The sequence below is a fragment of the Athene noctua genome, chromosome 2 (genome assembly GCF_965140245.1).
Source record: "Athene noctua chromosome 2, bAthNoc1.hap1.1, whole genome shotgun sequence".
In the NCBI taxonomy this organism is placed as follows: domain Eukaryota; kingdom Metazoa; phylum Chordata; class Aves; order Strigiformes; family Strigidae; genus Athene; species Athene noctua.
In genome coordinates, this window is record NC_134038.1 from 163899551 (window position 1) to 163912447 (window position 12897).

Sequence of the window (12897 nt, forward strand, 5' to 3'; positions counted from 1 at the left end):
GGTATTCCTTTCAAAAGAAAAATCATACCAAAGACGTTCCATATTTATACAGTAAATATACTTTATTTCACCTCAGCTCTTGTCAGATTAGTGCTGTCAACAGTCACAGATCAGCATATGATAAAGATATGTATTAACTATTTACAATTTCAGTAACATACTTTTTCTCCAGAAAATATAAGTACAAAAGCTAGGAGTAAACAAATGAGGTACTGCAACTTGAGTTTATTGTAGGCAAAAGCAGACAGAAGTAACCTTTAGCAAACAATCATAAGATCAAATCGGGAGAAAGTAGTTGTCAAGAGTGCCTAGCTCATCAGGAAAATCACCTCAACCGCTACCCATCCAGAAATGTATTGCACAATTTATTCAAAAATAAAAAAATAAATAGAAGAAAAAAACTATCTATTTCAACTCTTAAAAAACACCCAGTAACATCTGTATAAAGATACAGTAGTGGGCAACTCCTTCCTAGGATAAAGACTTTTCTCTCCTTTAAAAAAATAACCTCTAACACAAAATAGAAGATAGTGTTCAACAGAGGAGAAAAAAGACTCATCACCAGATAACCCCTGATAGGCGTTTCTTGTCAAGGCAGTTTTAACTATATTCATGGTCCAAAGGTGGTGCTGAGTTTTGGTTCTTGCTGTTCCATTTGTGACCTTGAATAATAGCTTTTCTTTTTGCCCTTATCAAAGGACAGTGACAGAAATATGAACTAAGCAGCAGTGTCATGAGACATTCTCTTCACAGTTTCTTCAAGATGGTTGTAGCCATGACTAGAAGAATGAAAAAGTTAGAGAAAATGAAGAAAATTTTACATTATTATAACATTAAATGCTTCTCAGTTGCTCTTAATCATGACACTGTTGTTTATTGATAGGAATAGGAGATGGAAGGATTTCAGATAAGTCAAATTGTCAAATTATTAACCGATTTCGAGCAAATAAATCCTTTCCAGTAGCTGCAAAATTGTTGAGAAACTGTGATGAAAAGAAAAGAACCTGCAACAAAACAGTCAGGAGTCTCACTGGAAATAGTCTACCACATCGCTGCAGGTTAATCCAATGAAAAAAAGAGTTGGCCTTTCTGCACAAGGCCTATCACCAAAAGGGAAGTGATGAAATAAAACTTTGGGGCGAGCAAAAAGCCTCCTCTACCAGGAAAATATTTACTGCTTTTACAATGAAGTCAGCATCATCTTCATTTCCTAAGTTCTATACATGCAAGAATCTTCTCCCATCTGCTGACTATCAACTGACACGCGTCACAAAAATACTCGAGGTAAAGAAAGAAGCTACAGTCCAAGAATGAGGTCTGAACAGCTTCTGTGCATATGAAGTTATGGAAGTGTACCAGGCAACTGCTGACATTAAGGCCAAAATCAAGCCCTTCTGTGACACGCTTCAATTACAGCTGAGAATGACGGAACTTTTTACACCAGCGTTACAGACCGCACGGCAAGAACTTCAGTTTCAAACATGCTTTCTGCAACAGTGCTGTAAATAGCTTTGTCCTATCATTAACAACAATTATTTTCAACAGAGGGCTAGAAAAAACCGTTGCCGATTTAGTCAAGAGGCGATCAAGGCTAGGAGACAGACAGCCCAACCTCTGCTGCTTTCTGAGTGCAATAAAGCACATCCGCTGTTGTATGCAGAGGTTTAAGAGAACCCAACATAAAGGAGACACCGTGACTGCTTGCTAAGAGGAATGGATTGTTTTCCTTTGAAACAGATGTTATTTTGTAGGGGGCCACCTCTGCATGACTGCAAGAGAGGGAGACAGCCTGTCAGCTGCACTGTGGTACCTGGCAGTGGCGACAGCCTAAACGAATCCGTGTTGCGGTGGCGGTGGTGCCGGCCAGCCGCTGCATTTCAGCCCACTGCTAGCGATCGCTTCAGACACGCTGCAGATTCCTGGCAACTGTGCAAAGCTTTTCAGTTGCAAAGGACGAAAAGGAAAGTTGGGCTGACTCTAGGCTGTAGAATTCACCTGAAGAGTTTATTACATTTCCCACAGCACTAATGACTCAAATTAATAAACGTTATCGGGCAGTGCAGAGAGTTTTAACGGTGTACGTCCATATCCTGCTGCCCTCTCAACCACTAGTGCTTGTGAGTTGTTTGGCCTGGCTACTCTGCTCTGATGCAGCTTGCACCCTTAGGCCTAAATCAGCTGCTGCTTGTCTGTACCACTGCAATTAGAGTTCCAGAGTCATAAGGAAAGTAGCTTAACACAACCTGAGAAAAGGCACAATGAACTGAGAGCATAAAGCTCCCCAAGTTGTTCTCCCTCATCTTTCTGCTCCAGTTTCTCTCGATACCAAGCCAGAGCTCCAGTTCAGAAAGGGACTGATGTTTACATGCAATCACATCCCAAGTGCTCTACGGAGAATTTTTTCTTCATCAACCTTTTTAAAAATAATCCATTCTCATATTTATAAGATGTAATGATTTTTTTCAAGCAGTACAGTATGTCTCCCATCAATCTGACATGTGCCTGTTCAAAAAGGAGCTCAGAGGAGCTACTCTCTTAATAACGTAGGTAACTCTGTGCACATCTACTACTTACAGATGAGAGGGCTACAGTCAGATCACAATAACTTAGGTTAGTGAAGGAGATAAATTGATCTAGCATATGTTTATTGACTAGGAATTTGTTAAACATTTTCAGAAACCTGTTAAATATATGCCCACTAAGAGGATAAATAATTACTCACAGATAGCTAATACTACACACACTTACTCTCTGCCAGTAGTACAGTTAATTAACAATTTTCACCTTACAATTAGTTACAGGTGTTTTGGGCATGAACTAACACAGAGAAACAACCAAGCTTTATGGTAAAAATGGACATTTACGTTGTAGCTCAGAACTTTAGTGCTGAGAAGATCTAAGTGCTCGGTTTTTTCAAATAACAGCATCACTCCCATACTAAGTGTGGAGAAGTGCTACTTGCCATGTTCGCAAATGTCAATAAATAAAATACAAAAGCCCAGGCATATTTCTTCACAGAATAATTTATGAAGACCCTGCTAACTTTTTAGTCCTAAACGGAATTCCAAAAGGCTCGTGACAAAAAATAGTTTGTGCTTCATTAAACAAACAGTAACTTTGACAGTGAAGGAAAAAAAAATTACTACATCCTCCATAATATGCCCTAATATTTGAGTGTCCATTGAATGTCTAATTTCGTCTCTGTGGATTAAGAAAGGGGAACATTCATAGGCTTGATCTGAGCCCAGAAAGGACTGCTGTGTGAAACCCAAGACGTTTTTGATCAGGACATGCAGCGCTCTGAATGACAGTATCCTTAACAACCAAAGGGCTTGGAGCCTGCAGAAAACCTCACTGTATGTTCTAGACAAAATTTAAGATGAAGGACCAAAACCTCCTGGATGAATTCAAGTCTCTTTGGTGTCAGAAGCTGTGAATATCTGTTTTAGGAAGACCACGTTTCGAGTATCAAAAAGCTGAAGGGACTGAAAAATAAGGTTCATCTCTCTAACCTCTCTTTTGGCCAACAGAGAACTCAAAATGTTTCCTAAGTATTGCTCTAGCTTGCCAAAACAAAACAACCACAAAGTGCCATCTTTCTACCTGAAGGTCAGAGAAAGAGAGCATTAAGAGAAATTCCTGTCCGGGATGCATGATACTTACTGGAGCTGCAGTATTACCAGCATTTCTATCATTTTAAAAGTGTTTTGAATATTTAAGATGGCAAGACTCTCAAGCCTGCTAAGTGTACAGGAACATGCTGAAGTATTTAACACTTTCCTCAGAATTGATACTTCAAGACGAAATGGTAAAGAATTTTGTTGATGTTGTTTCGATGAATCAACGGGACTTGAACGTAACTACTTCAATTGAAATGTAAGAATGTTCAAACTTGTATTTTATTCTGTTTCTGCCAGTGCTAAACAAATACATATGCAAGGCCAGCAAGAGAAACAGAATGCAATTCCTCCTCTCAGTTTAATTCCTGAATATTGTACTAAGCCGACCCACAAAGAGGGGGATCACAATGTTGACTCCAGATACAATGTAGAGGGAACTATTACTGCAGGTTTTATCTCAATAAAAAAAATCGCTACTATACATAAAATCCCAACAATAACACCAAAGAAATGTTTATGTTCATATATTCTTTGTGTTTGCGTCTGCTTCTCAAACCCAAATTCACCCGTCTGGTAAATACTGAGCAACTGTCACACAGTAAGAAATGTATTGAAACTGGGAAAAAACCCAACCAAACAAAACCTAAGTGAAGCGCTTAAGACTCTTTTTTTTAACGTGTCCTGACCTAGAGTGATCCTCACATATTTTGATGTTTTTTCAGTATAAAAATAAAGCAGGCTCTTCGGAATAAACCTCAAAAACTACAACCAAGAACCAAGCAAACAAAAACCCCAATCTTGTGAGGACACTCAAGATACATATCCTACTTCAAACACACGTGTATCAAGTGATGGAGCTAGTCACTTTTCTACTCTACAAGAAAAATGGCTTTTGGTTTAGCCAGAAATTTTGTCCCAGGGCTGAAAAAAAATCTCTCTTGACATATTTTTCATGAAAACTGGTTTGACTCCACAGAAACTTCTGAATTTAAGAAACACAAATCTTCTGTCAGATTACTTTTTTGATTAGAAAACCCATCTACAGAATAGTAGTGATGACTGAACTTGCTTTGTTCTGTTGTACCCACAGCTACCAGAAATATGGCTTAACTGACGATAAGAAGTACTAGTTAAGAAAATACGCTTCGGAGGTTTTTTTTCCCCCTCACTTTTGCTACAAACTCAAACCTACAGCTGGAATTTGACATTCCACTGAAGAAGAGGGAAGGAGGGAGAAAAGGAGTTTTCTTTAATGTGGACACAGGGAAAAAGGAGACTCAAAAGCAAGTTTCTAACTCCTTATTCTTGCAACCTAATCTCTTCATAAACTTGGTTTACTTCTTTAACTTACCAATGGTCGAGCATCTTCTCGTTCTAGTATCTTCAGAGTCTGATCTTCTGGGAACTTTAATACTGCTGTTATAACCTTAGCCATTGTCTAAAAAAAAAAACAAAAAACAAACAAAACCCCAAAGTCATCTATAAGTAATTTAATTTCATATGTACTAAAATGCTTTGAAATGCATTTAAAAATACATTTCATTTAAGAACACTGGATGCTATTTTCAGTAATATCAGTGGAAAACCTCGTGAAATGGTAAGATAAAACTACTTGTTTCATATCGTATATGCATGACGTACAGAATCTGTATTTCACATTGTCACAAACTGCAGCTACTACAATATGATTTAAGCTCTATGGTATCTATGCTCAAATTATTGAAGTCCATTATTAAGAGAGTGTACTTTACAAATACTGCTCCTACCGTATTTGATCTTAATTAACGTGGCATTTTTGAAAAGCACATTTCAAGCCCATGGCACATGAGAGAGTCCTTATGGATTCAACTATATTCACATCATCCAAAAATTTTTATATAAATGAAACATTGAGAAAGCAGATCCAAATGTCAAATGTGGAACTCCAGTTGTGTAAATATTTTTAGCAGTTATACAATAACCCCATATTTAAATAGCAAACCATTTAGGCGTCCTTAGACAGAAGACATAAGAATGTCAAAGCTTTGTGCAGAACAGGCAATGATTATTTCCATTTTATAAACAGATGTATGGGAGGAAAAAACTCCAAAAGGCACAAAACAAGGTTCAGGTGACTTTTACAAGAAAGGTCAAAGTAAGAGCTGCAGTGCAGCTCAAACAGGGTGACTGCTACAGAAGCAGTAACTGCTGCTCTTAAAGAATGCGGGTGAGATAAGATTGCTACTGTTTATTACCAGTCTCACGTGTGGAATGAAGAGGCAGACTGTAGCAACAAAGCAGCTGCAGGACAAAAATGACTGCAGCAAAAAGTGAGAGGTAAAGCCCTAATTTGCAACAACTGTTTTGGTATATAACTTAACTAGGGACAAAAATGAAAAGAAAGCAAAACAAACCAAGCCCTGCTGAAGCCTTTCAGCTCCGAGAGCTTGACTTTAACATACAGTTAACATTTTAACATTATGGTTTCCATAATTTAAGAAGCGCCTCTACTGCAGTTCCCAGCTACACAAAGGAATGTGCTAGGTGCCACAACTAACATAATGCTTGTCGAATTTTTTTTGCCAAAATCATCATCACAATTATTTAGGACTAAAATATTAGAAAGCATTGAGCTCACAATTTATTCAAACTCCCCGTAACAGAGCTATCAAGAAATCCCTCTCCTAACAATTTTCTATAGGACGCAATGGCATGCAAATATTAAAGGAAAACCTACAAACACTGCAAATACTCCATGAAAGCACACATACTTATGTGCCAACTTAAACAGGGGCAATCTGAAACCTTTTCCTGAAAACATCCATTTTGTAATTTGTCACTAGCAACGACTTGAAATCATCTCTTAAGTTTCTGAGGCCGCTAGGGAGATTCTCAAGCAGAATTCTTCAATGCTACTCACAGCTGCATAGTTATGAAACAAAGTTACAAGGATTGCAGAACTTGGGATAGCACGTTTAATATAACCTTACCTTACCACTCTAACAGTCTGTTCTACTGCAAAACCCCCCTAATAACTCTTTGAGTTCACACACATATGTTCCTGTGTGTGTGCATCTCTGTATCTGCCTATAGAAAGGCCCTGAGCCTTCCCAAACATAATAGCTACTTCTGCTATGAGATGATAGTTTGCATTCCCATTTCTTTCTTGAGGTTGATATATTTAAATCATCTCTGAAAATATTATTTTTACCATGATACCAGTCAGTCCTCTCAACAGTTCAAGAGCTGCTGGTCAAAGGCAGAACCTTCAAAATCAAAGTTCTCCCCTTTGTTTTATAACCCTTGTTTTTCTGCGGTGCAAATGAACCAGTCGGGGTGCCAGAAAAAAATCTGCATAGATTTACTATCTCCAAAACATATGTATTCCATTACACACTTCCATGCACCCAGTCGGTATCAGCACACACATTTATTACAGACATACTTAAACTTAAACTGATTTTCTGGCCTCAGAAGAGACTCCAAAGAGCATAATGAATTTACAAGTAGAGCATCTAGGATTTCTGCAAGATTTCAGATTCACTGTACAGTACAGCTGGACAGTGCAACTGTCCATGTAACTGAAAAAAATATTATCTTGTTTGACCTAATGGTTTATGCCACGTATTTCCAGGTTCAGATATTCTGAACAAGGTGCATGCTTAGAAGAAACTGGCAATCTAATTTCTTATACCCTGCCAAGGATGAGGCAAAAAATAAAGTTGGACTGGAGAGCAAAAGAGTAAAATCCCCCAGCAAAGACATGTGCAAGGTTACATGTTATAAGCATCATTCCTGACTCTTAGATATTGTGGCACTATCAACCTTCAATATTTCTCTTACGTCTGCAGCACTATAATACAACTAATGCCTTCATTAATGTCTCTACTTAATGTGATTCCGGGATCACTTACGAGGCTGCATAAATGGCAATCCATCCTAGATAGCTTGTACAGATTCCCTCGAATTCCTTTTAATAAGGAGGAAATAATGTCTATAGAGAACACCAATTTCACTGCTCACACCTTTGAGACGTGGCATACATATTTGTAGTGCAAAAAGGAGACCCTACACAGAAAAAGGCCACCAAGAGTGATCTTACAAGAGCAAATTAAAAAAGACACCCTCACCTGGTTCAGGAAAACAAAAGCTGAGAGGAAGGTATCTGTTCTGAAAAGGTAAATCTCAACATAGAACTTTTAACTCAAGGACTGTGTTGGGGGGGAAAAGAGCCGTATGTTAATACTTTACTAACACTGTGTATTCAAAGATTTTCTCAATCACATTGTCATTGCTTATGACTTGTCATTCAGTGTAGCAGGGTGAAACCAATTTTCAAGACAAAGTTCAGTAAATTTAAGATTATGTGATACAATCCCCACGAGAGCAAACACCAAGCTCAGCATCTTCCAGCAACACATCTAATGGTTGAAAGAAAACCAACAGATGAAATCAGCTTGGAAGTATTTTTTGAAGCAGAAGTGAAGAGACCAAAGTATCTTCATATTTAAAGTAGTAAAAACGTTAGCCTTCATTCCATTTTAATTTCCCATTAGTATATGCCAATCTTTCTACAGTCCTGATCCACTAATAATAGAGAACTAGACCATACCAGAAATTCTTCCCTTCTTGCAATACATCAAAACATTTAGCCTCAGTTAAAATTTGCTACGAGGTAATCAAATTGGTATGAACACGCAGCAGGGAAGAATACAGTCACTTTCTATTGTAAGAACTCTGTCATCTTCCCTTACCTATCTACATCTAACTTGCCAAAGCTAAAAGTTGTAGTGCTTTGAGAATTATTTCTGCTGGTTGGTTGTTTAAATATACTTCCTCTTTCGATCATACCAACTTTCCAACAAAGCTTTCCTAAGTTCTTGTAGGAACCAGATCTCTATCTTTTCCAATTTATTTGTTCTCCTCTCAATATCCATCATATTTTAGGAGCCTGATTGCAGGCAATGTTGTAATGGCATCTTCTCGTTAAATACAACGTAGTGTCCAGGGCAAATAAATACATATATGTGTCTACAAACACATACATGCATATAAATGCATACATACATACATTTATTATATAGATTTAATTTAATCAAAGCAACTGAAAGACAGAATCAAGACCTAAAGCCAATTTACTTCAGCACTGATTGTTGTTAGTTGCTCTTATTAAAGGTATCAACTGCAAACTTCAGTAAATCAGAGTTAAAAGGAAAAAAAACCCGCAGAGATTTATAATGCAAAGTTTTGAGGCATGTATAGTAATGTTTTGAAGTAAGAAATAACCTCAATGAGTGAAAAAGGTTTTAAATTAGGTGTTCTTAAATGCAAATTTGCTATGTGCATCAGCTATCTGCAAGTCATCTGCAGCTGTCTCAAAACTTGAAGCCAAAACATTGCTGACGTGCTTTTTAGCATTTTTGCTTATCTAAGTCCCTCACTACTCAAAATCATAAAATTTAGTAACATCTGTATTTGTCTTTAACGATTTCAGTTGTTTGTTATTAAAGTAGGAGAGCCATCCACTGCGCTTGTGAACAGAAGGTAACGGGTGATTCCGGGTTTTTTTGATCAGTGATTTTTATTTTTAATAAAAAAGGAATTAATATCAAAGTGAAAAATGGGATAAAAAGAAAGAGAAAGAGGAACCCTGTAAGGACAAGGTGTCCTGAACAGACCAAGTTTTACTCTGTACAGAGCACAACGAGAACAAAGCTAATTAACACAAAAACCTACATAAAACCTCTCTTTTTCTGAGAGCAGGACAACAAAGACTGGAAGAACACCAGGGAGGAAAAAAAAAAACAACTAGAAAAAAATTAACCCACATAGCATTTATCATCCAAGGAAAATGTTTGTGTTATGACATACTTCTTCTGAACCTGGTCAGTCTCTAAGCATCAGTATTGTTACAAGCTAGTAAAATTCCAACTTAGGAATGATTTCACAGGCTTGCAGCATACAGTAAGAAGCCTACTGTGCAGGTTTTTTCACTGCTTTGAAGGGTAAATGAATACTATCTAGAGAAGGTATACAGATGAGGGAGCACTAAAAAACATCTTTAAGCAACAATTAAAGAGATATTTCATCATCTTCAGAGCTACTAAAAAGCTAATATTGTGCATACCAGCTTTCACAATAGCACTCGAGTGACGACAGGACTTGTGTTAATAGACCCATACCTACCTGTACAGGTTTTTGTCTCCATCGGTACATCGGTGAGAGATGTGACAACCCCGCTCCCCCCGCCACTCACCTCGGCGTGTTGACAAAGTTACTAAGGTATGGATCATGCCTCTTTGGGAAAAAAGTGTGACAGCCTATCGAATGCTGTGCCAGTAATAAACAGCATGTAAGGAATCACAAACACACGGCAATTCAAATCCATACAGCACGGATGTAAAACTGTATTCTAGCCTCAATCACGTGTCACCATATACAACTTCCCATACCTTTGTCTCACGACCCATCATATACTCAAAAAGCACTTTCCTCAAGTATTCAAACTCGGTAGGCTCCTCAGAGAGGGAAACGTCGGCATGGTGAAGGTTTCCATCTGTGTAAACAAAAACAAGAGAACATTTATACTGCGAGTCACTCATATGAATCCAAGTTTCACCAACGGCAGGCAACTGGACAAGAACAAATGCTGGGTTCTGCACCTGGGATAGAGTAACAACAAACACCGAAAGGGGTCTGGGGGTGCTGGTTGGCAGGAGGCTCGTCAGGAGTCAGCAGTTGTGCCCCGGCAGCCAAGAGGGCAAACCGCACCCTGGGGATTCTCTGGTTGGGAGAGGAGGAGGCTGAGGGGCGACCTCACTGCTCTCTGCAGCTTCCTGGGGAGGGGAAGGGCAGAGGGAGGTGCTGAGCTCTGCTCCCTTGAACCCAGCGCCAGGACGCGTGGGAATGGCTCAGAGCTGTGTTGTCAGAGGTTTGGACTTCACAGGAGGAAACATTTCTCTCCTGAGAGGCAGGGCAGGTCAAACCCTGGAACAGGCTTCCTGGAGTGGCAGTCAAAGTCCCAGGGCTGTCAGTGGTTGAGAGGCATTTTCACAGTGCCCTTAATACCAGGGAACCGGTCAGGCCGCTGGACTAGATGATCACTGTAGGTCCCTGCCAGCTGAACTAGGCTGTGCTACGCTGTGCTTCTTCCTACCTCCTCCTTGCCCTGCCATTACACACTGAGGAACTCCCCGATGACATTTCTCCCCAGCCCTGCACTAGCAGAAAGCCCTGAATACCCGTAACTATGTCCCACCCTAGGCACTGGCTCTGTCACGTTGTGGGAGGGAGGCCTGCACCTTCTGATGGGGGTGAGAGCTGTGGATTGTCTCGAGATAATCGGACCATCTGCACTAATTTGCAAAAGGAAAGTCTGAAGTGTCACGTCTGAAAGTCTTCTGTGTTCATCCAGTTTCACTGGGTTTCCTCAGGACGGTAAAACCCCACATCTCTGACCCTAGCGAGGCTCAAAGGTGAAGCCCTCAGTCTGAAGCAGGACGTGCTCCTCAACTAAATGGTCGCAAATCCTTTTGAGGTGAGCAATGCCTGTTCATTTCACCGTGGATATTTTGTTCTCCCTGTACTCATTGTTAGAAATGCCTGAGCTGTTTCCCATGGAAAAACAAGCTGAAACAAAAGAACCTGAGAGCAGCAGCACCCCCTCAGGGGGGGGGCCATCTGTCCCAACACTCTGTCCCCAAAGTGGCCAGCCATCAGTGCTCATGGGAGAGCACATGAGCAGTGCACGTCTGCTTCTGTCAGGGTCCTGGGGGTGCTCACAGGCCTCAGTGGCCGGGACCGGCCTCCCCGGGACCCCCGGCCCCCCCGTCTCCTGCCAAGGGCCCAGGGGACGTGTCTGAGCTCAGCCCGGGGCCTTCAGTCCCTGCCCGAGCGATGCTGTAGCTGTGCCCGTCTCTGCCCCTGTCTCCCGGGGGGCTGGGACCTGCTCTGCAGAGAGCTGCTCTCCTGGGGGGACCCCTCAGACCCGCCTCAGAGCTGCTCCTGCAGAGCGCTCGGCATAACGCGGGGTAACTCTGCTGTTCTATTCCCTGCGCGCACCATGACTCCAGTCACGAGGAGACGGTTATTTGCCTGAAATGCCAGGGGATTTCAGCTCCAAAACCACTTTCAAGGACACATATTTCAAAGATTACAAGGGGAACTGGGATTTTACTTATTACTGTGTCAAAGCAGATCATCTTGCAAAGGAACTCTCATCACAAGAAGAGTCAATGTCCAAGCACGTAACACAAGACAGATCTGTAAAATCCAGTATTGTTCACGAGCTTTAAAGTCATAAAATGTGTATCTAATTAGCCAAGACAAATGGGTAATTCCTCCCTACCCACTTTTGAGTGCCACTGCTTATACCACTCTCCCCAGAGAAAGCTTAAGAACTCCGATATAGAGCTCTTCTAACTGCATGACATAAAACCAAACACCAAACAAAATGCTCTGTGACTCCCTCATCTGAAATCACACACCAGCTCTGCTATAACAGAGAAGACAAAACGAGGATAAGATGCCATAAAAGTATGATACAAGTGTTTGAAAGAGACTGACATTTTAATAAATTGTCTAAACCAAAGCGTATCTTTCAAGCAAACAACTTACTTGTGATGAAAACAGTGTACTTACCTCTGTATGGTGTTCCAACGGAGGTGACGTTCACATTCTTCTCACACTTTTTCAACTGGTCTTCCAGTACATGAATCTAAATAGAGAACAGTCAAATGATGAATGGTGTTCACAAGCAGCTAAAATAAGCATAAGACAGTTTTCAGCCAAGCTTCACCTCCTTCGATGAAAGCAAAATACATTTGCTTTTTAAGGAAGGAAAATATTAAAAACTGTCATTAAAAACTGTCCCTAAACTACTTAAGGAAACTGGTGTACATGTGTATATACACACGCAGTATCTACAGCAAACGTTATGCATGTATATGTATTCACATATGTATGTACACCTGTCTATTCTAAACACATAAGCATACATAAAGAAAACATGACAAAAATTGTATTCATGAATTGTGTTCATGAAGTGCATTGTTCCATGGTTAGCAAATGTTCTGCTAACCCATAAGACAATAACGTGGTATTTGCATTCTCAGGGGATAGAGACGTACTTTAAAAAGTGCTCAGATCTGAGAGGAAGTAGGAGTCAAAACTATTTTACATGCCTATTATTTCCATAGTACCTGTGTGGAGATGTGCTACACTATCACTTGAAAAGAACAGACCTCTTAATACTGCAAACACAAAGTATCCAACAAGAATACCTCTTAGGTGTTCGAAT

General features: G+C 40.1%; 1 protein-coding gene across 6 annotated transcripts in view; it reads right to left on the reverse strand.

Annotated features, from left to right (window-relative positions):
• Window positions 1–209: 209 nt before the first annotated feature.
• Window positions 210–12897, reverse strand: part of GOLGA4 (golgin A4) — a 64097-nt gene continuing 51409 nt past the window's right edge. For all 6 annotated transcript variants that reach the window (XM_074900953.1, XM_074900951.1, XM_074900949.1 and 3 more), the window contains 4 exons: window positions 12240–12315; window positions 10052–10155; window positions 4972–5058; window positions 210–779 (listed from right to left, as the gene is read on the reverse strand). In XM_074900953.1, the coding sequence (XP_074757054.1) occupies window positions 759–779; window positions 4972–5058; window positions 10052–10155; window positions 12240–12315 (288 nt within the window). In that variant the 3' untranslated portion in view covers window positions 210–758. The remainder of the gene's footprint in view (window positions 780–4971; window positions 5059–10051; window positions 10156–12239; window positions 12316–12897) is intronic.